This window comes from Parasteatoda tepidariorum, chromosome 4 (genome assembly GCF_043381705.1).
Source record: "Parasteatoda tepidariorum isolate YZ-2023 chromosome 4, CAS_Ptep_4.0, whole genome shotgun sequence".
NCBI classification, from domain to species: Eukaryota; Metazoa; Arthropoda; class Arachnida; order Araneae; family Theridiidae; genus Parasteatoda; species Parasteatoda tepidariorum.
Window position 1 is genome coordinate 21297470 of NC_092207.1, and position 24863 is coordinate 21322332.

The 24863-nt window shown below is 32.7% G+C and overlaps 1 protein-coding gene across 2 annotated transcripts; it reads left to right on the plus strand.

Annotated features, from left to right (window-relative positions):
- The first annotated feature begins 210 nt into the window (after positions 1-210).
- Positions 211-21286, plus strand: LOC107452216 (carbonic anhydrase 1). Of its 2 annotated transcripts, none has more exons than XM_043039708.2 (7): positions 211-420; positions 4202-4426; positions 10358-10482; positions 14133-14231; positions 16821-16935; positions 18036-18142; positions 21039-21286. In XM_043039708.2, exons 2-7 carry the CDS (start codon positions 4276-4278, stop codon positions 21162-21164), a joined length of 723 nt encoding a protein of 240 aa, XP_042895642.1. In that variant the 5' UTR covers positions 211-420; positions 4202-4275; the 3' UTR covers positions 21165-21286. The 2 variants fall into 2 exon arrangements, with proteins under 2 accessions (XP_042895642.1, XP_042895641.1); XM_043039707.2 differs by lacking the exon at positions 4202-4426 and adding an exon at positions 1665-1888 and having other exon boundaries at positions 267-420.
- Positions 21287-24863: the final 3577 nt, after the last annotated feature.

The following is a 24863-nucleotide window of genomic DNA, read 5'->3' on the forward strand; positions in this document are numbered from 1 at the left end:
CTTAGGGATGTTTCCCAAACCATCGACAGCAGCCCATTTAGCAGCACTACTGCGACGTAAATAAATGTGCTACCGTAAAGTGCTCGACTTTGCGCGCAGGTCGTCGGGCTATTGAAGCGGGGGGTGCCATCCCCTCTGCGGAGGATCAAAATTGTGATGGCATGTCTTCGGATCATCCTCCGGGATGTTTCCCAGACCGCCGCCAATAGCCCATTGTGCAGCTCTAGTGCGACGTAAAGTAACAACAACAACAGCGACGTAAATAAAATACCTACCTTTTTATGAAAAAAAAATTTTGTGCAGCACAGTTGGCAGCACTAAAATTGCTTCAGTACTTTCTGAATTAAATGTATAGTTTATGATTCATTGCTGTGTATCCTGAGACGAGAAAACTTGAACTGCTTGTTACGAAAATTTGAGGTAAGTCTGGAAGTGTTTTTATAAGATGAAACTATTGTTATTGAAATTTATCTAATAATTTCCTGATTTATCTTTGAACTTCAGATTATGTCAAAAAGTTCACTAATTTGTAGGGAAAGAACTATTTACAAATAGACTTTGTATCTTTAAATTCACAGTTACTTTAGGTTAGTCTAAAAAACATGCATCTTTGAAGCATGAAGAAAAAATTGTGTTAAACTACTGAGTTTCGTATATTATCCTGTAACTAATTTTAAAATTAGAGTAAAATGCATTAAAGAATATTGAACGAAGTGTTTGATATTAAACTTCAGTTCTATGAAATTTTAGTTGAAGTAGTTACGCTTGTCTGTTTTAATTTTATTTATTTCTTTTGTTCTCTTTAAATCAATTTCTGTAAATATATTGGAAAAGTTACTTAACATGTATCAATCAAACCTAGTTGAATGAAGTAACGTAACGTAATGTGAGATAGAGGGGTATTTTTTAATTTTTTTTTCCCTAAAAATTTGATTTGTCCTAACTTTTTGCGACTCTGCGAAACATTGCAAAATCAATATTTCAAGCGTTTAATAATTTTTGACAATAAAGCAAAGTGCTCTAAGGTTTTTTTTTAACCACTTAAATGAGATATTTAGACTAGATAGAATCTAGTGAAAATATATCTTAAATTTCTTGCGAACTTCGATTGAAATGTTTACAAAATTCAAATATTTAACTTTAATCAAAACTATTTTTAAGGGAAATTCATTGCTGCAGCAACGAGTGAATTGTATTGTCAAATAGCACCTTTTAAATAAGAAAAAAAAATATGTTTGATAGAAGCGTGTTTCTATTCGTACAAGATATAATTATTTTAACTTTAAATCACTTAAAATAAAAATACTTTTGCAGTTGGTTGATAAATATAAAACACAAATATGTATCCCTAGTTGCTTCAATGTTTTTGCAGCAGTATTTGGAGGCCTTTCACAACATATTTAATCGTTTAAACTTATAAAAAAAACGTACTTCGTTATTAGTTTTCCATTCAATATTTAAGCATAGCCGTCCAATATTTGCAATTTCAATGACCAAATTCAGGTAATTTTTGATAATGGATTATTTACCCTGATACCTAAGGACAAGTTGTCGTAGTTTCTCTATTTATGATTAACTGGGAAATGACATTTTGATCTAGGCATTCAGATATATGTTAAATAAAATTCTGGGTGTCCAGATTCTGACGAATTTTTCTTTCGTAGGCAAGAACCATTAAGCATTTACCTGTGCAGATCGCAATATCTACTGCTAGTAGTAAGAAACTCAGCTGGAAGAATGCAATCTCGTGTAGTGGACATAAAGAGCGACGATGTTTTGGTAAATATAGAGAGTAATCCCCTGGAACTCGATTATAATTTAAATCACTGCCAATCTGTACACAAAACTGATGAAGGCTGGAAACTCGTGCCAGGAACTAATGCACACGGTAAGTTGTACTCCCGTAAGTCATTCACTGTTGTATAATCTCCAAGGAAATCCTGAAAGAACTCATACCTCAAAGCTGGCCACGTTTTAAATAATTATATTTCAATCCTCACAAATTTGTACGAATTAGGTCCCGCAGTGGACTGATCGTTAAGCCACGGTTTTCAGCAGATCTCCGAAGTCAAGCATCACTGGCTGCGGGTGGGTGACCACTTGGACCAGTCTGCGTAGGGACCTAGGGTGTGCAGTATTGGTCCTCGTTAAACTGTCCTACCGTAAAATGCTCGACTTCGCGTGCAGGTCGTTGGGCTATTGAAGTGGGGGTGCCATCCCCTCTGCGAAGGATCAAAATTGTGATGGCATGTCTTCGGATCATCCTCAGGGATGTTTCCCAGACCGTCGACAATAGCCCATTATGCAACTCTAGTGCGACGTAAATGAACAAATCAATCTTGTATGAATTAGAGTTAAGATTAAAATCCTTTTTTTTTAATAACTGCGATTTTTCAAACATAAGATTTTGTTTTGTAATCAACAGTGATTAAAATTCCTCTTCCAAAAATCAAACTCTATTAACATTTAACTAATCACTTGAATTAGCTAAAAAAATTCTTGAGTTTCAAAATTATAAGATGCAGTTAAACCCCGTTATAGTGAACCTTCAAGGGACCGAAATTTCGGTTCACTATAACCGGGAGTTCACTATATCCGTACTGCAAACAATTTCAACTAATTTTTCCGAACTGCTCCGTTTTATTACACATTATTAAAATAAATGACCAATGAAAAGAAATACAGAAATGATTAAATATGTAATAACGAAAAATGCGTTAACTTTTATTTTTTATTACTCTTCGTCTTGCGTACGAAAAAAATTTAGGGATGGTCTTTATTTAGGGATGGGAAACTGAGATAGAAGAAGCAAACAAGAAAAAATGCTTATGGCTACATTTCACTCAATAAATGGTTTTAAAAATCGGTATCTGTATTTTATGNGTATGTTTGATTTACAAACTGATTTTAAGAAATGGTGTATATGCAATCTAAATTATTGATTTATTACTTTATGTTGTATTCTAAAAATAACTTTACTTTTATGTATCATATATTACTGCCATTGTAAATTTTAGTGTTACTCAATAGTAAAAACGATGATGGCTACTTTGCATCAAGTAGTGTAAGACAATATTAGTGTAGAACTATTTACAAATAGACTTTGTTTCTTTAAATTCACAGTTACTTTAAGTTAGTCTAAAAAACATGCATCTTTGAAGCATGAAGAAAAAATTGTGTTAAACTACTGAGTTTCGTATATTATCCTGTGTCTAATTTTAAAACTAGTGTAAAATGCATTAAAGAATATTGAACGAAGTGTTTGATATTAAACTTCAGTTCTATGAAATTTTAGTTGAAGTTATTACACTTTTCTGTTTTAATTTTATTTCTTTTTTTTCGTTCTCTTTAAATTAACTTAATTTCTTGTAAATATATTGGAAAAGTTACTTAACATGCATCAACCAAACCTAGTTGAATGAAGAAAACTTAAATGTGCGATTGAGAGGTAATTTTTATTTTTTTTTCTTCAAAAAGTTCGATTTGTCCTAACTTTTTGCGACTCTGCGAAACAATGCAAAATCAACATTTTAAGCGTTTAATTTTTTACAATAAATCAAAGGGCGCTAAGGTTTTTTTAACCACTTAAATGCGATATTTAGTCTAGATAGAATCTAGTGAAAATATATCTTAAATTTCATACGAACTTCGATAGAAATGTTTGCAAAATTCAAATATTTAACTTTAATCAAAATTATTTTTTAAGGGAAATTCATTGCTGCAGCAACTATTGCATGGTATTGTCAAATAGCAGCTTTTAAATAAGAAAAAAAGATGTTTGATAGAAGCATGCTTCTATTCGTACAAGATATAATTATTTTAACTTTAAAGCACCTTAAATAAGAATACTTTTGCATTTGGTTAATAAATATAAAACACAAATATTTATCCCTAGTTGCTTCAATCTTTTCGCAACAGTATTTGAAGGCCTTTCACAGCATATTTAATTATTTAAACTTATGAAAAACGTACTTCGACGTTATTAGTTTTCCATTCAATATTTAAGCATAGCAGTCAAATATTTGCAATTACCAAATTCAGGCAATTTTTGATAGTGGATTATTTACCCTGATACTTAAGGACAAGTTTTCGTAGTTTCTCTATTTATGATTAACTAGGAAATGACATTTTGATCTAGCATTCAGATTTATGTTAAATAAAATTCTGAGTGTCCAGATTCTGACGTATTTTTCTTTCGTAGGCAAGAACCATTAAGCCTTTTACCTGTGCAGATCGCAATATCTACTGTTAGTAGTAAGAAACTCAACTGGAAGAATGCAATCTCGTGTAGTGGACATAAAGAGCGACGATGTTTTGGTAAATATAGAGAGTAATCCCCTGGAACTCGATTATAATTTAAATCACTGCCAATCTGTACACAAAACTGATGAAGGCTGGAAACTCGTACCAGGAACTAATGCACACGGTAAGTTGTACTCCCGTAAGTAACTTAGCACTCACTGTTGTATAATCTCCAAGGAAATCCTGAAACAACTCATACCTCAAACTGACCACATTTTAAATAATTATATTTGAATCCTCACAAATTTGTACGAATTAGATCCCGCAGTGGACTGATCGTTAAGACACTGTTTTCAGCAGATCTCCGAAGTCAAGTATCACTGGCTGCGGGTGGGTGACCACTTGGACCACTCTGCGTAGGTACCTAGGGAGTGCAGTATTGGTCCTCGTTAAACTGTCCTACCGTAAAGTGCTCGACTTCGCGTGCAGGTCGTTGGGCTATTGAAGCGGGGGGTGCCATCCCCTCTGCGGAGGATCAAAATTGTGATGGCATGTCTTCGGATCATCCTCAGGGATGTTTCCCAGACCGTCGACAATAGCCCATTGTGCAACTCTAGTGCGACGTAAATGAACAAATCAATCTTGTATGAATTAGAGTTAAGATTAAAATCCTTTTTTTTTTTTAATAACTGCGATTTTTAAAACATAAGATTTTGTTTAATAATCAACAGTGTGATTTAAAATTCTTCTTCCAAAAATCAAACTATTAACATTTAACTAATCACTTGAATTAGCTTAAAAAATTCTTGAGTTTCAAAATTATAAGATCCAGTTAAACCCCGTTATAGTGAACCTTCAAGGGACCAAAATTTTGGTTCACTATAACCGGGAGTTCACTATATCCGTACTGCAAGCGATTTCAACTAATTTTTCCGAGCTGCTCCCTTTTATTACACATTATTAAAATAAATGACCAATGAAAAGAAATACAGAAATGATTAAATATGTAATAACGAAAAATGCGTTAACTTTTATTTTTTATTACTCTTCGTCTTGCGTACGAAAAAAATTTAGGGATGGTCTTTATTTAGGGATGGGAAACTGAGATAGAAGAAGCAAACAAGAAAAAATGCTTATGGCTACATTCCACTCAATAAATGGTTTTAAAAATAGGTATCTGTATTTTATGTAAAAATTTCAATATTACCAAAAAATGAAGAAAATCAGTCGAAAACAGAAAAAAGTTCATAATAACCAATTTTCTCTCTTTTGGTTCACTATATCCACAAAAAATATATGTGCATAGCAAAGCACAGGAGCGAACATTTTGTTCACTATATCTGAGAGTTCACTATGAATCATGTTCACTATAGCGGGGTTTGACTGGATTTAAATTCACCCGGGTCATTCTTGCTAATAAGTATGCACCACACTGAATTAAACCAAGAACTCGGGCATAGGGAAATCCACGTGTTAAGGGTGGTTAACCGCAGGGCTAAAGAGAATAGAAGGGCTGGTTCACTCCTTTGAAGTAACTCTAGCCGCGCCAATCCTCCGATTTTCTCTAGTGACGTCACTTTGGCGCAAAGCTCGCACTTTCACTTCATGAACGGAGCGTTCGGCCTTACTAGCTCTAACTAATATTAGATCATTTCTTTTTGCGAGATATTCTAAGAGATTTGTCATTTTCTATAATGATTTTCCTCAGTTTTTGCAGTGAATTTACAAGAATTTAAAACTATTATCGAAATGCCAGTTTGCGCGATTGCAACTTGCAAAAATTCTGATACAAAAAAAAGGAAAAAATATAATTTTCCGCGTCTTCCCTAAAGTAAATGAACAACTGTGTAAAGAATGGATTTCGAAATGACACAGTTAATATTAAGCAGCAATACGTTTATTCGGTTGTAAAGAACTTTTATAAAAATTCATTATCTAAATAGAAACCGCCTCGTTACTTCAAAAAGAAAGGCAAGTGAAAAGAATTAAAAAATGGATAAAGTCAAAGAAAATTAAAATGTAAATAAAAAGTATAAATAAAATATATAGTATANGCTACATTTCACTCAATAAATGGTTTTAAAAATCGGTATCTGTATTTTATGTAAAAATTTCAAAATTACTAAAAAATGAAGAAAATCAGTCGAAAACAGAAAAAAGTTCATAATAACCAATTTCCTCTCTTTTGGTTCACTATATCCACAAAAAATATGTGCATAGCAAAGCTCGGGAGTGAACATTTTGTTCACTATATCCGGGAGTCCACTATAAATCATGTTCACTATAGCGGGGTTTGACTGTATTTAAATTCACCCGGGTCATTCTTGCTGATAAGTATGCACCACACTGAGTTAAACCAAGAACTCGGGCATAGGGAAATCCACGTGTTAAGGGTGGTTAACCATAGGTTTATTCTGTCTTTATTCTAACCTAGGATTACTATTGCAAGAAGTTTAACAAAACCTCTAAACAAGGTAAAACGTTATGATTTTGTATGCAAAATCAAAACGCAGTGAAAGGATTAATACTAATATATAATAATTTATGCTTTAAAAGAAATCTAGTTAATGCTAAATCGTAACTAATACTTTGATGTTGATAGTGTAATGCAGGAAAGCTCCTTTTGTCAGGGTAGATATTTTTGAAAAAAATGAAAGCTTTTAACTTACGTTGGAATTATAATTTATTTTAAAACAAATTCCTTAATTTATTAAAATTGATAATTTATAAAAATAAATACAGAATTTAAATTATTGGAAATTAAGACAAATTTCTAACTATTTTATTTACAAAACACAACATACAAATTCTAATTTTCTGAATGAAATTTAAATTTAGATTTATTTCCACATATATTGATGTAAATTTTCAGTTTTAAATGTATCGAGACACTTTTTTGCAGAAATGTTTGATCATTAACTTTAGAAAAATATTTAACATTATGAAAAGCTTTTAAAGGACGATGTCATTTTAGCGAAGTAAATATGTCACTTTGTCCACTAACCATTTCTTATACCTAGTAGCGCAAAATAATTTAATAAATTGAACTGAAACTAAAAATTATACAGCACTGTTTTGCTTGCCAAAAAATTCGCCAAACAATTGACGTCAGTGATACTTCATTTGTGGTAATGTGAACTACTAATTTTATGGTAATAAGTAATGCGTACCCAATATACTAATTAATATAGGAAATAAGGTTTTTAGTCCCCCCCCCCCGAAATTGATCAGAAGTAAACTTGCAACGCTTTCGGACCGTTAACTGTTAAATTTTCCATAGCAGTTGCGTGGTGTGGAAATCCTGTTTTCGTAACCGAAACCCCGGAGAGATCGGTTTTTCCTGAACTAAACTCAGTGGCGTGACAGCTCATGGAGGGCCAAAGTCTACTGTGTCCATCTCAGTTTTCTTGATATTTGGGTGCTTGGGTGGATGAGCAGATGTGCCTGTTGGGTGGTCAGCTCAGCGCGGAATCCCCAGTGTTTAGTTCCCAAGCATGCTTGGTACTCATTTTATTGACCCACTGAAGGGATGAAAAGCAGAATCAACCTTGTCCGGCCCGAGGATTGAACAAAGGACATGTGCCATGACAGTGCGAAGCGCTACCACTCAGCCACCAGGCGTCTCCGGTTTTTCCTAGCTTATAAAAAATCTGACTAGGAAAAATGTGTTTTAAAAAATTGCACACAGTAAAAATTTATTTATTATTGGTTATAGGTTTTGTTTTGTTTTTTTAATTATGAAATATTTTTGTGAAAGGCAGGGAAAACCACCTCGTTGTCTGCATTCCACGAAGTATTTAAGGAAGTTTTTCGACTTTTTTATTCGAATATCTTTAAATATTTCCCGCTAATAGAATTTTCAAGAACTTAAATATTTTTGTCTCTTATAGCAATAAAATTAGCTTGTAATATAGAAGGTGATAGATATGTTCTGTAAGAAATATGATGCGAAAAAAATTCGCGAACTTTAAACTAAAACAGTTTTCAATAATTTTCAATAAACTTAACAGGTTTTGGAATTTTAAATATCAAATTTACTTCAGAATTTTGAAAGAACTTCAAAATATTCTCGCATTCATGTACAGATAGTTTTTCTTTTTAAATTCATTTTTTCTTTATTTTTGATTTCAGAAGCATTGTTACAAGTGTAGAATGTTCTACGATACTCAAAATTAATAACGAAAGAGCTGTAACTTTTTATCTAGTGATCGGATTTTCATGCAATTTTAAGTCAAAGCGCTAACTACTAATATTTAATATACTAATATTTATACGTTAAATAGTTTACGAATGTGGTAAAAAAAACTTCTCTGAATAACAATCTGTTTTTTTTTCTCAGATTCAGATTTTTGACTTTCAAAATAAAGAGGCTATAGGCTATCTGGAAAATCTGGTCCTAAGAACTTAGAAAAAAGAGCTATCAATATTTAAGCGTATTAATGCTAATTTTACTTGCGTTTTTTCGCTATTTCTCTGCAGCTGTTTAAATGAATCGAAAAAATTTACTGTCTATGTAAAGTGCGCAAAAGAAAATATTGACTACCCTGAATAACCTTTAACCTAAAGTTTGAACTTTTGCGTTCTAAAGTTCAATCTTACTGGTTCGAGTGGATAAACTTTAATATGCTAATGAATTAGTGACGATATTTTAAGTTACGAAATCAGGCACCAAGAAGTAGTTTCTCTGAATAAATATACCTTGTTTTCAGTGAATTTGGATTTCTGACCCCCAAAGTATAGGGAGTAGCTGCAATCTGGGAAATATAGTCCCAATTGTTCATTCAGGAGAGTGGTTGGATCCTTGGATCCCTTAATATTAATTCTATCTTTTGCGTATTTCATTATTTCGAACTTTACTAGGGAATTGAAAATTTTTTGCACACAATTGTAAAATTCGTTTATCCGAAGATATTAAAAAACTATGCAAAAAAAATTTTGAATTTTAAGGTATACAGTTTTTTTACATCATTTTTAAAGGATGTAATTATGAATAACAAAATACAAAATTTGACCGAAATCGGTCGAATAGTTCTTGAAAAATCGAATTTTAAAATTTTAACTATTGGGACCATACTTCCCAGATTGCGGCTACCGCTGACATTTTGGCTTCAGAAATCCAAAACCATCGAAAACAAAGGATGTTCATGAAAAGAAAGTTATACGTTTTGTCTTGTTTCGTAACTTAAAATATCGTCTGCCCCAATTACCATGTTAGAGATCACCCCTCGAACCATTAAAATTGAGTCCTAAAACGTTGATCATTAGATCAACAGGTATTCAAAGGCAACAGGTGTTCAAAGTATTCTGAATTTTACACCTGTAAACATTTAGTTTCAAGTTGCAAAGAATCTCAACTCTCACTGTAGAAAAAGAAAATCCCGTAAAATTTACCCATGCAGCTAGGTTACGGTCTGCAAAACCGTAAAACTTACGAAATAAAACTGTAGTCACAACGGTTTTTTTACAATACAAGAAGTTTTCGCTGCAAAAGTTACGAAGCAAATCCGTTGCAGAATGGCATTTTACCATTAAAAAAAATTTCTGCAAAAGTTATGTATTTATTATTCGGCCATCACTGCGTTTCGAACCTGGGTCACTCCATTGAGAGGTGAGCACTCTGTCTCCTGAGCAACAGCGACTCTTATGTTTCATTGTGAAGAGAAGTCTGCGGAAGTGCCCTTACCTTCAATCTTACTTTGAAATCCTATTTAAGGGTTAAAAAGAGAAAATAAGAACATGTGTAGAAAATAATCGTAAAATTTATGAAAATGCAGTATCTGTACGATAAGCAAACCAGTATGGTAAAAACTAGAATTTGAACTAACGATTTTAATCCATCTATGTTTAAGGTGAGAAACAATGAAAGGGTTTTGTCCATAAACAGCTTTAAACAGGTCGAACATACGAATAAATAAAAAAAAACTGGTATTTTTTACACTGCAGATAACACTGGATTTTCAAGGTATTAATGTTAAAACAGCTTTCAATGTCTAGTTACTTTTAAAACTTTTAATTTTGCTTTTAAGAAATTTTAGTAAAGTACCAACGTGGAGGAGCCAAACTTTTACTAATGCAAAAATTACTAATTTTTGTTTGTTTTCTGTATTTTAATTAGAATTATTTCATGGTTCTCTGGAAAATCCATACAGATTGTATGAGATTCATGGCCACATGGTAGGAGATTCATGCCTGGAATCATGCCGTAGGCACTCTGTAGATGGGAAAGAGTATGCCGGAGAGGTGCGTTCCAATTTTTGCTTTATTTCGTTGTTGCAAATCACTTTCATAATTGACCAAACTTATAGAAGCAAGTATGTCATGATTATTTTGTCTTCTACACTGTAAAAACTGTGTAATATCTCTTGAGCTATGATATTGAACAACCCAAAAAATTGTGTAAATGGACATTTTATTCCAGGTTAACACCAAATGGAGCATTCATATGCGATTTAAAGGAGTGTATTTTGAATCTAAACACTTAAAATTGAATAATTTTACTCAACTCTCATGCTTTCACACCACTCTAGAATTTCCGCTTCCAAAAATGTTAATTATGGCTCACTTTGAGCATCAAAAACTCAGACTAACGTGAAGTAGAATACCGCCTGTAGCTTATTTGCATTCTAGAATAAGTTGGCTAGAGTTTGTTCTCTTCTACGGTGATATTCATCAACAAAACAAAAATTCACCGTTAAAATATGTATGTTTTAGTTGTGTAATGAAGATAATATTTTAATTTTTAAATCTGAGAACTGTATCAAATGATTTTATATGTATAATTTCGATCCCCTTCCATTCTGTTAAGCCTAACACGAATTCGTTCCAATATTTTCTGTGCTGTACGTATGTGTGATTTACAAACTGATTTTAAGAATTAGTGTATATGCAATCTAAATTATTGATTTTTTACTTTATGTTGTATTCTAAAAATAACTTTAATTTATGTATCATATCTAACTGCCATTATAAATTTTAGTGTTGCTCAATAGTAAAAACGATTGTGGCTACTTTACATCAAGTAGTGTAAGACAATATTAATGTAGTGAAACACTATATTGAAGAGCTATGTATGGTGTTTCACTACTTCACTTTATTGTAGCAAGTTGCCACCTTTTTGGTGTTGAAGTACGTTGAAATAATTAGTGTTTACTGAAAAATTTTCATGTTTCATATTTCAACTGCGAACTTTTGCTTTAGTAGACTTTCCAAAGTGATGGGAAGAAGATACTCATGACAACTTACTTGATTTAAACAAACTACTGATGATATGCAAAGTGTGGCAATGTTGATGATTCCGGAAGCAAAAATAATTCTTTCATTGTGTGAATGCCCATGTGTTTGATTTCATATTTTTCCACTTTAAGTGGTTGGATTTAACTTCACCTTTTAAATTGTATTGGAAAGCTCTAATTGATAACTTAAAATAGTGTTCCTTTACAATTCTTTTTTTTTTTAGATGTACACCATAAAATTCGTAAATGTTAAATCACAGTTTACATAGTATCGAAATTCACGGCTCTTGATGAATTTATCATTTTTGAGATTTATTTCAAGGAATTCCGTAAAAAGACTTACATATTTGCATTTTTATATACTATAAGCAATCTGAAAAAGGGAAAAAATTTTCCTTCGTGCTGACCAGAAAAATTAAATTGTGCTGTCTTATAATGTTCAAAACTTTGTTTTATATTGCTGCGCATGTTTGGTACGTTAAGTCAAGGTCAATTTTTGCAACATTTTTAATATAATTATAGGGGCGGTTACTATTAAGCTTCCTCCAAATTGATTTTGAATAATCGTAATCCCATCCTAGTTTATAGTGATCTTAGAAGAAATCTTTCGCAATATTTGTTCGCGCTGATTTAAAAATTAATTTGACTGTGAATGCACAATATATTTGACACATTATACAAGGATTCTAAAGATGCATATTATGAATGGTTAGTACCGAAAACCCAGCATTATTATAAAACTAGTCCGTTAAAGTAATGTTGCTGTTGGGTTCTTTTGATTCGAATGGGAAGAAATGATGGCGATTATAAGATAAAAATATTTATTAAGAAGAAATCAAGATAGAAATACGTACAATACAATTAAATCATCATAACATAACAAGAGCGTTGACTTATGTCTGCTCATATCCGTATCCCCCGTCTATCTGAGTGAGGTTCGGACAATGCGCATGCGCGCAGAAGAGGGGGTCGCTATAGTTACCCGACAGTTGCACTACAATTTTAAGTCTCTGCAGAGGCGATGGCTCTGTAGCTTTACTATCAATACAGGCGCGAAGTCGAGCGCTTTACGGTAGAATTTCACGAGAACCGATACCGCGCTCCTTCTGTCCCATCGCAGGCTGATCAAAGTACTCACCCACCCACTCACTTACTCAACACTTCGAGATATTTTTGACTTCGGTGGTCTACTGGGAACCGTGTCTTACTAAATAGGCTCTCTGATAAAGGTACTAAATCATTGTTAGCTAGGGCTGTAAAATATTCGGTGCCATTAAATTTAATATATGTTTTCAATGTCCTTTTACAAGTTCTATTTGTCAAACATATTTCATGATTAGTCTTAATCTTTAACAGAACATAAGAGTGCCTGTGGTCTTCCTTCTTATAAATCTTAAACAGAACAGTATGTATTAGAATCCTAAAATTTAGACGAAGGATGTGAAAGTCGCAACTTTAGTTCCTGATTAACACTTAACATACCAACACTTTACAATACAACATATAATGATATAATGATGTTTATTGTTCAAAATGCTTAAAAAAAATTTATACGGAGAGATGAAAAACAAATTTTATTCAAAAGTTTATGCCTTGTTGCGAAATAAATCAAATATTTTTTCTTAGCAATAGAAGGCTAATATTAATGATTTTAGCTAACAGCTCTGTTCACCAAAAAAAAAAAAGTTTCATTAACAGTTTATTGTTCGTTCTTGGATAGCCTATCTTTGACTTATGCCACGCAAGTGCAAGAAAAAATTAAACAAGATTTCGTTAAATTAGTATTCTGAGAGTTATCTGAATAAGCACTCAGTAACGCCTCACATATTTTGTGCGCGCATTTACACTTTTGAAACTTGTTTCTATAATCTAAAATAATGTAAAGTTAACAGCAACTGAAACTGAAAACGTAAGTTTAGTGTTTATTCATTGGGAAAATTTTTCGATGGTGGTAGATGTTAAATATCATACGTTGGCTTGTATCATAAAAGGAATTTTCAGTGCAGCAGGATACATACAGCATTTTTTTAGGTGGACATCTAAAATCTTTTTTTTTTTTATCAAATTGATATTGTAGAGCCGTGATGAATCAGGGGATAGAGCGTTCATCTTCCAATGAGGTGAACCGGGTTCAAATCCCAGCGACGGCTGGTAGACACGAATCTGCATCCGGCTTGCACCGAACGCAGTGCTGACGTGAAATATCCTCAGTGGTAGACGGATCATGGGCTAGAGTCCCTTTGCCGTCAGGATAACCGTGGGAGGTTCTCGTGGTCTTCCTCTCCATGTAACGTAAATGTGGGTTAGTTCCATCAAAACGTCCTCCACAAAGGCAAAATTTCTCAATACTCGATCCATGAGTTCCCTTGTCTTCTTGATAGGGTTCAAAATTACAAGGATAGGGATTTAAACATTAGTAGTCGTAAACTCAAAAAATTAGGTCAGCTGTTCAACGGGTTATAAAATAAAATAAAATCTGATATTGTAATGCTACTGAAAAAGACAACTGATAATTAAAAGAATCTTATTTTTGTTTTATTTGTTTCGATATGTCTTCCTGTTTCGTGCCTGATTCCTTAATTTATTAAATATCTTGTACTTAGCCCGCACGAATTTCAGCTAGTTTTTACTAATTGTTGACATTTTATTCCTTTTCAGCTGCATTTTGTTCATTATGACCCTCATTTGAGCTTCTCACCCAATAAATTAAACAAGTACGTTCCAGACCGTAGGGCTATAGTTTGTATTCTTCTAGAGGTAAGTTTATTTTTGTCAAATTTTTTAAGCTTAAATATGCATATAGAAATTACTTGTATAGTGCCAAAAATAATTAACACTCTGAATAGCTTTGCTATCTGATCGGAATTTCATTAAGTCAATCTAAATATTTTGTGTGCTTAAACCTTAAATGTGCCTTAGAGCCTGCGTTTTTAGTTACGATATCAAACAAAAAAAAAACATACTTTGAGTAAAAAGACCTTTTTTTCATGACCGTTTTGAATCATTAACTCTCAAATTTTGCGGGATAGTCGCAATCTGGTAAAAATGGTCTAAAAAGTTTATGCAGAGGTGCTGTCGAAATTTTGAACCCCTGATAATTTCTATTTTTGTCCATTTCGCTTTTGTGAAAAATCACCCCTTCTAGAATACAATTAAAAAAAGTCTCTTCCAAATAAGATTTTGGTCAAGTTAATAAGAAGCGAGTTAATCGTAGCACAAAAGCACTACATGTGGCCAGCGAATAATTTTGTTTGTAGTAAAACCCTGGATACGTAACATTAAAAAAGTACTGGATACGTAACAAAGTCAAAATAAGTACTTTTATGAGTGCTTTTAAGATTTATGCAATGCGGGGACTCAGGGGACAGAGAACACACCTCCCAATGAGGTGTCTCTGGTTTGAATCCCGCACCTGGCTCTCACTAACTACAGTGCTGACGTAGAATATCCTCAGTGGTAGACGGATAATGGGTTAGTCCCGTTGCCGTCATTATAACCATAGGTTTTTGTGACTTTCTTCATGTGACGCAAATGTGTCTCTCAGAAAATCCTCAACGATGGCAAATTTCTCACAATACTTGATCCAGAAGTTCTCTTGTCATTTCAGAATTACGAGAATTTGTCATTTCAGAATTCAGAATAGGGTTCAGAATTACGAGGCTACGGAGTTTAACCTTAGTTGTCGTATACTCAGAATTATTTGGGATTTTGAACGATGGTTACGAAGTATCTTAAATGCTTTTTTTTTAATCTAAATATGCGCTTGGAGTCCATTTATCTCTACAAATTCTATGCAGCCATACTTTCCGTTGTTCTTCATTGCGATCTGCAACAGTTAAACTATGTAATTTAAAGCCTAATTCTGAGTTATTAGAACACCCAATTGCGTAGCAAACAATCATTTATTAATTTTTGAAATATGAAGCAAAGTAAAAATAAGTGGCTTTAGAAATTCCAGATCTCAGAAATGACACTTCTCAGAATAAATTATTTTTGGATCAATAAAAAGATGAATGCTAAGTATAATAATAAAGTAGCTTGATGCATCGTGCTTTCAATTCATCAAGATTTCATCATACTTTCAATTCATCAAGATTTCATCATGCTTCAATTCAAGAAATATTTAACCTTCTGACGCAGAATTTTTATAATACATGTTTTTCATGTTTTTTTTCTCATTATTTTGTATACATTTAGGTCAAAATTAATGAGAAATATTTTGTATTTTAATAATTCGTGATTATGAAATACAGCATGTAACACAGGTTTCTTCCTGTGTTAAAGGTAAAATCTTCCAAACGCAGGCTTCCAATTTACCAAATTTGTATTTATTTAGATCTAAGAAAGAGTTATTCATAAAACAACAAAAAACTTAATTTACAAAATCGATTGATAAATTTTTGAATATGATTTTTTTTTCAAACTACTTTCTTCTGGATTTTATATTTTAGTATAAATATAATTCCGATAATTCAACACTATTTTTTAGTAAAAANTTATTTTGTATTAGGTCAAAATTAATGAGAAATATTTTGCATTTTAATAATTCGTGGTTATGAAATACAGCATGTAACACAGGTCTCTTCCTGTGTTAAAGGTAAAGTCTTCCAAACGCAGGCTTCCAATTTACCAAATTTATATTTATTTAGATCTAAGAAAGAGTTATTCATAAAACAACAACAAAAAACTTAATTTACAAAATCGATTGATAAATTTTTGAATATGATTTTTTTTTTCAAACTACTTTCTTCTGAATTTTATATTTTAGTATAAATATAATTCCGATAATTCAACACTATTTTTTAGTAAAAAATTAGACCGTTTTTTATTAAACCATAGAAAATTATATTTTTTGCTTGTAATTAGAGCGTCAGAAACATATGAGATACCTGTATAAGAAAGTTGCAACCCTTTACCAGAGGTGACCTGAGAGTAAGCTGGGTAGTCCTGATACCAATAAGTTTTCTCTTACTACAACTCCAGTTCTTATAGACTGGATGTTTTCCCTAGTCTGATGGCGTGACGTTGAACTCAAGGTATTTCTTTGGGCTATTTAATTCTTCAGCTATTTTGACAGAATGCTAAACAAAATATTTCGTGCTACAAAGTGAAAAAAAAGGAAAGAAGTTAATTTGAGATACTTTGTAAAGGCTTTAAATATGTTTATTAATATAATTAATATAACAATGCGCTGTTGGAAATCATGTTTTTGAAAAATTAAGTCTGTTGCGTCATTTATTCCAGAGCATTACAATATGTAAAACTAGAAGTTTTATCACCTTATATGGTGGTCATGAAAACCTGTGACCAAACACCTAACATGAAATTTATGTTTGAATTTTACAGGAAGGAAAAGTAAACAACGAATTATCAAAATTTACGAACGAACTGTCAGAACTTAGCTATAGAGTTACGAAAATAGGCTTCAACGATGATGTTAATCCAACCTACTTACTCCCAGGTATATAAATTTGTGCACTTTTTTCTTCAAAATTTATAAAGAAATCATAGATATTTCATGGAATGTGGGTATCTTACATAAATCTAGGGTTTCATAATTAAAGAACTTCTTGTTTTAGTCGTTTAAAACTTTTTTTCTTAAGGCGGGTTGCATACTGAAGGAGAAAAAGGCACACAGTGAAATCTCATAAGCTTGCACTTAGGATGCGCAATAATAAAGTACGCATGCAAAATCTATCTTACGAGAAGTCAAACGTCACTCGTATGTAGCTTGCTTCCAGCTCTCTCCGTCCGCGTAGGTCCCACCTAAGAAAAATTTGACTAGTTAGCAGCGAGTTGAGAACGAACGACGAACTTTTGGTTTCGCTTTCGCTTGTATGCTTCCCTTCCAATGCATCATTTCTCTTAGTTAACGAAACTATCTGTGAACGGGATTGATGTTCTAGGAAACTTTATTGGTAAAAATCATGCACCAATTTAAATGTATTCATAACATTTTATAATTTCTAAAATATGTGCCATAAATCGATTTAGTGAAACTAATAACATGACAAGGATTGGCACGTTTTGAGCGTTATCTTTTAGTTTTTGTCTTTCGCTAAAATTAGATTTACAAATGGATAAATAGTCACAAGTCATATTGTGAAAAGTGCAAGTTCTAAAGCAATATAGGTAGCAGTTTTTCTAAGCTTATAAACGTTAAAATTAACTGTAGTAACCTTCAATTCTTATTTCGAATTAGAACCGTTATAATAGAGCCCAGCTATTTGTAAACGTACAGACGATAGCTATGTCAACATGTAAGAATTTAATATGTAATTATGACAATAATCGATCAGAATTTTCTGGTTAAACTTGATGTTGCATATCTGTATTCGACGTTGTTCCCGGGAGGGAGAATCGAAAATGCCACCCATAATAAAGTTAAAAATTAAAGTGCCGTAAAATTAGGGTTCAATTAAAGTGCCTAACAATGAAATTGAACCAAATACACTCATGAATATAGGAATTATAAAATCACCCACCTTATTGCAACTTTATTATTATTAATAATTTACTATTACTTAATAAATAACATCAATCATAAGTTTTTCGTTCTAGAAAAACTTGATTTCTGGATGTACAAGGAAGAGACAGGAGAGGGGATGAAGAAAGAATATCTAACATGGATAATTTTTAAAAATCCCATTGAGGCATCAAAAGAGCAGGTAAAATGTGTACACATTATTCTATTGAATTCTAATTTTAATTTCCACTCATTTATTCGCACCTTTTTGATCTAATAAAGGAGCTATTATCTTGAGTTTTGAATAAATGGATTCAAAACCTACTTTACTGATTTAACCATTTCCTTCTCGCTCCCGTGAAAATGTCGAGGTGAGGTTTCACCCTCTATTTCTCGCTCCCGTGATATTGACGGGCTAGAGTGTTCGGTAGTAACATACTAATAAGAATAAAACTAATTCATTTCTTTTGCCCGGAAAACATTTTATTTCTTTTTCCATACCATCTAGCAGTACCAGGATATTTTTAAGGTAATTGTAGATAGCTTATTTTAAACTAGATGTCAGCACTAATCAAATACGTAATAAAATACAAAAGCCAAAAAAATCGGCACTTTCATGACCGTTTTCTTGAAAATTAACAGATCGTTAAGGGGTTAATAATATACATACTACTTTAATGATTTATTAATACTAATTTTATGATTTACAAATGCTGATTTCTAGATCAATGCTTCTCAACCTATCTTGGCTCATTCTCTACTTTTCACTATTGCTCGAAACTCAGTTTCAAAACTCAAAATAGTCTTAGTATGTTTTTTCATTGACAGATTTTTTTTCTTAACGTATTTTACAATGCAAACAATAAAATTTGTAAAATTCTGATTAAGTTTTAATTTTGTTACTTTCTTAAACTAATCATTTGTGCATGAAGTAGTAGGAAAGTAATTTTGTTTCCTTTTTATATTTGGTTGCCCGAAATATTGATAAAAATTTTCGAAGCAAATCATTTCTTAAGTTTGATTTGAAACTAGAGATCAGATTGTATAAAACTGCATAACTGGAAACAATGCCCATTGCTACGCTTTCTTAAAACTATTTTTTGCGAAAATATTGCATTTTTATGTACCTTAAACTCTCTAATTTTTTCTGACTTTTGAGTATTTAAATTCAATTTCAAATTCCGTGAATACTTAATTATCGAATCACTAATATGAACTTTTTCGTTCTATACGCCATATCATGACAGTTAATAGTTGAATGATCCCTACAGGTGCGTTTATCTCCATCTTATAAGAAATAATATTAATGTGAATTAGTGTTGAATCTCACTTTGAATTCACTATGTTTAGAAATCTAAAAGTTTTAAACGAATGTTAATTCAAACCATATATTAATCTGGATGCTAATCTAATGTTAATTCAAACCATATTCTAAATCTGGATGGTTACAATTTTAACTCCCTCTTTTTCTCAATTTTCGTATTTAAACTTCTAGTCGTTGTAGTTCTTTAGTTACGTCGCACCAGAGCAGCACAATTTGCTATTGGCGACAGTCAGGGAAATATACGTAATGATGATCCGAAGACAAGCCATCATAATTTTGATCCTTAGCTGAGAGGATGGTATTCCCGTTTTTGTAACCCGACAACTTGCGCGTGAAGTCTAGAGTGCTTTACGGTAGAATAGTGTAACGAAGGCTGCTACTGCGCACTCTCAGTTCCTACGCAGTCTGATCAAAGTAAAGTGGTCACCCATGCGCCCGCTGACTGACATTTTTGAAAAAGATCTGTTCACGAGGTGAAAGATTTACGAAATCATTGAATAATTTGTGAATGTAAAGTGAAAGGCAGTTTAAAAGAAAATTGAAAATGAACTTCAGTTGTCGGAGGATTGCGGATTAAAAAACGTGTAACTTTCCTCTGCAAATGGAAATGATTTAAGACAATTGCCCTATTTGAATACCTCGTTTTATGGAGAAGGAATGGTGCATCATATCTCAATACATTAAATCCCCGAGACTTGTAACAGTTGTAGTGTTCAGAAAATTAAAAATTTAAATTTTAAATTACAAGGGAGTAACTTTTTCCATCAACCTATACTCAACTTATAACAATATGATGCAAAAAGTTAAATTGTTGCTATTATAATCGCGACATCCTTGCATCCTTGCACCTCTCTTGTAACAACTGTATCTCGGTCTCGGTAGGGCTCAAACTTAGCTCAGCGAAGATAGTACAAAAACATCCAATCAGGGTCCAATATTTTGCGCAAATGAACCTACATAAGAAAGAACAATTGAATGTAAATCTTATCTCTGCTGAAAAAGATTAGTCTAATGATTTAGCTTAATGACTTACTGAATGTTGGCTATAAATCATGAGCTATCGAAGTAAGATATTGATATCGGCTTTTTCAGCCCACATGCGACCAAGATAATAGAAAATTGTTTACATGACGGCCCTATGAACATAGCCACTATAGTTTAAAAGTAAAATGTCATAAAAATATCGATTATTCGTATTTTTCTACGAAAATAAACTCACCCTGTTTTTCTGGAATTGTGAAAAATAGTTTTGTGATTGTTTTTTCTGGAGTAGCAACGAGCACTATATCCAAACAAAAAATTCTGAAGTTGCACAATTTGTGAAACTGCTAAACTATGAGCAGCTAATTGAAGTCTACAATGGATACTTTAGTTAGATATTAGGTAAACTCCGTTCATATGGAGACATTCTTGGCAACGTTCCACATACCCTGTAGCTTTATTTTACGCAATTAGTAACCTTATGTCTATAAAGAAATAGATGTGTTTCAAGAAATATATTAAAAATTTCAAACTATTTTTATTGAATAAGTTTTATAACTAAATATTTCTTCGGGGCTTAGTCTGAACTTTTAGGATATAACATTTATTCTGTTCTGTTCATTGCTATTTAAAAAGGCTATCTTGCGAATTTTGAGCCAATTTTGGATAATGTTAATGAAAAAGTAATCCTAAACTACAAGATTATTGCATCATGAGGTAGCAGAGATTAAGAAAATGTTTATTGGAAAAGCTTGAAACCTGCTGTCTCTAATCAATTGATTTTCGTTTTCAGATCAATGCAATGCGCTCTCCTTACGGACGAGCAAGTGGACCCGGCAGTGCAATTCAGCCTCAAAGCAAAAGGACAATCACCGAAGGTCAAGCTGCCTTCAAACGTTGTTCTGTGGGTAAAGAGTAAATGTTCTGTGGATATGCTTTCATGTTTTTAGACCATTTTAGATTTTAGAACTTTTGAATTTTAATGCAAAAATTTTACCTCTATGTAATTTTTTAATAAACTTTTACTGCCTATTATTGAAAGTTTGACAATTGCTTGATCATTTTTGAGTTTTGCTACCACAGCAAACTTCCGAAAAAAAGTTTTGTGCGGATGAAATGTTAGGGATAATAAAATTTTTGAATTCTATTGGATAAAAATTTCTGCTTAGGTGAGATCCTTTCCTACTATATTTTCCTAAATAAAAATTTGTACTTCGATATTTTATCCACTTACAAGGTTGGCATGTATCTGCTGAGGTGGTTTAAACGACTGATAAGAAACCGGTTAAAACCATCATGGCAAAAACACTTTTCTCCCACGTTTGTGGCAGAAACTCAGCCAATTATATTGTAATATTTTATACTTCTTATATACAGTAATAATTTATTACTTATATACAGTAAAAATTAAGACTGTGTTTACATAAATTGGATAGTTTACTGTTGCCCTGCAAATTTGGACTTTAAAAGAAAAAAAAACTATTTGAAAGGGACTTCGTTCAGTTAAATTAATAGCTAAATAATGAATTACTGAACTTCACAGTTAAATATTATATACTAAAAATCTATTATTTCTATAGTTATATTACTTTATTTCGCATAAATATTTTAGATATTACGCATATTTAACGTAAACAAAATAACATTTTTGAAAGAAATGAACTGAAAAGTTTTTACAGTTAAAAGAAGATTAGAAGGCTGAGCTTTTTAAAACAGAGAAATTTTAACAATGATCAATTGCTTCGATTCAGAAATTTTCTTGTAATAATACTTGTACAATTTTTACATCGCCGGCCAGAACGCCGAGCGGTAAGCGTGCCTGACTGCGAAGCCGACGGCTGTGGATACGAATCCCGCTTAGGGCATGGAAGTTTCTGTGTTTTCCTCTGATGTGTAAATGCGGCCCACCCTATAAACGGGAATCTGTGGCAGCGTGGCGTGGGTAATGTTGCTCGCCTCCGTGAGTTTGGTTCGCAGGTGCTCACCGGGTAACGATAAATGAGCAACACTTCTGACATCGTCTAAGGCAAAGAACGAAAGTTCAGTGCCTGCAGTTATTAAAAAAAGAAAAAAATGCATCAAATTAAACTCTTATTATATCAAGCTTTTACTATGATGAACCATGGAGATGCGATGACTCTGGGGATAGAGCGTTCGCCTTCCAATAAGGTGAACCGGGGTTCGATCCCGGCAATGGCTGGTCGATATGAACTCCGCATCCGGCTTGCATCGACCACAGTGCTGACGTGGAATATTCTTCGTGGTAGACGGATCATGGGTTAGAGTCCCCTTGCTATCAGGCTAACCGTGTGAGGTTCTTCTGGTTTTCCTCTCCATGTAACGCAAAAAGGGTTAGTTCCATCAAAAAGCCCTTCTCGAAGGCAAATGTCTCACAATACTTGATCCAGGAGTTCCCTTGTCGTCTGGACTGGGTACAAAATTACACGGCTACGGAGTTGAACATTAGTAGTCGTAAACCCCCCCCCCCCAAAAGAAATGGGTCGGCTGTTCAACGACGGTTATGAAATAAAATATGATGAACCATGGTATTATAGTTATTTTTAGTTTCCTTAAACGAATGACCAAGTTTCTGCCGTTCTGTTTTGCAGATTACAACCAATTTTTACCACTTAAAACCAATCCTACCACATTCCTGTACCACATGAGAATCTGTTTCCTGACATTTTATTCACATAGTAATCTAATTATCTTCCGATATTTATTCCACACTAAATTTTGTTCCACATATCCAACTTAATTTATGCATGTTAGTTTCTGCTTCGATATATACGATGTTTTGCGAACGAGATACTTTGTGAGCTCATTCCCACCCTTTTCTTTTTCAGAAACTAAAGTTTAAAGTTCTCCGTTTATGAAATATGCCGTTAAAACTTATAGAAAAATTGGAAGAATATAATATAAAACATTAAAAAAATTAAAAGAAATTTACGATAAGCTTAGAAATTTTGCATCTCTCTTATCTTATAGAAATTCACTTAAAGCTTTTAGTAATTCTGCGATTTAGAATCATTTGAAGTTTTACCATAGGGGCAAAAATGAAAAATTGTTCCATTGTAGGTGGTAAGGATAAAAAAAATGGTTTTCCTTCATCTTTAAAACACATCTGTGTAGGGAATACCGGGCAATGGCATGCACATCCCGGCTTTTTTACAGGTTAGCCACACTGAAAAAATTAGCGATAGAAATTCAACAATACAGTTTGCAAATTAAAGAAAGATTATTCTAAGCATCAACTGACAAAATTTATTTCTTAAATCAAAATGAAATTAAAACCCATAAAATGTCGTGAAATTTTGCGCATTTTTTTTAATATTTTAGGACTGTGGAACTACGCTGTAGTCCAGAGTTGGCCGTTGATTACATTAAAAAATAAACGGCTATAGCTGATAATCACATCACTGATATCCCATATTCCATATTTAAATTTTTTCTTATGTATTGTAAGAAGAAAAATTATTCCGAAATCCGGAACTAAAATGAAATCAGACAGAAGACATTTTTATCACTAGAGTTCTTTTTATGTAGTTTCAAAGTTTCTTTACACCGACATTGGCGAGAATTAATTATTCGCTCCAATGATTTAAGATTGATGATTTGCGTTAACTTCATAAATTAAGATTTCCTGACACTTAGTATTCATATTCTTGTTTAAAAAGGATTTTCTTTTACCTCTTTTAGAAAATTCTGAGATATTTTTCAATCCGTTTAATGCCGTGATCGACTGCCAAACAATAATGTAAACCCATTTTTAAAGAAAATAAAAATGGGATTCAAAATATTTTTAAAAAAATCTGATCTTTTTATTACGATCACTGGTTACCCATTGGTCAAATGCTTTCTTTTCTGATTTGACTCCGACAACCGCCAAAACATTTCAAATCATAGGTTAAAAAAACTGTCTCAATTGACGTTTGTCATCGGTTTGGTTTTCAAATCCTGGCTATACATGTGTTTCAAGACATCACCTTCCTTCAGTATTCATTTTTATGCTAAAATCACCGTCAAGACAGTAATTATAAGTTAATAATAAATAAAACTTTAGTTTTGGCACAGTATTAAGGATCATTAGCCTTTAACGCTTCCAGCTCAACTTTTCAACCTGGTCCATATTTTCATTCTTATGTTTCGTTTTACTCATTTATCGGCGACTTACTATTATTATTATTAATGTTTAGAAAAATAGAAAGTCATAAAAGGTTGTGTTCACCGCAAGGTGATCACTGTTTACCCATTGGCAAAATGGTTGTTGACTAATTTTTTTTTTTTTTGGTAAAGCAACTTTATTGTGTTTTCATCTTGGACATCTTTTACAGCTAATCCTGAACTGTTCGGTACACAATTTCGCAGACATATTAGAATGCAGCAAAGACACATTTTGATTTATTGATTTATTGAAATTACATACATTTGCTGACTTGTGTGCTCAATATATAAGCTTATAAGTCATTGTCAAGTAGAAAATACTGATAGAACAATTCAGAGAAAGACATCACAAAGAATACATCCAGGGTTACGGCGGGATTCGAACCCGCTACCTCCACGCTTAACAGAGCGTTTGGACCGGCGATACCGCTCGGCCAGGGAGGCCCCTGACACA

Excerpts from the sequence above, each read along its gene's own strand:
- LOC107452216 (XM_043039708.2), top strand. The coding sequence starts at position 4,276 with ATGCAATCTCGTGTAGTGGACATAAAGAGCGACGATGTTTTGGTAAAT. Across the intron at positions 10,483-14,132 it reads GGAAAGAGTATGCCGGAGAG|CTGCATTTTGTTCATTATGA; the intron begins GTGCGTTCCAAT and ends ATTCCTTTTCAG. Across the intron at positions 14,232-16,820 it reads TAGTTTGTATTCTTCTAGAG|GAAGGAAAAGTAAACAACGA; the intron begins GTAAGTTTATTT and ends TGAATTTTACAG.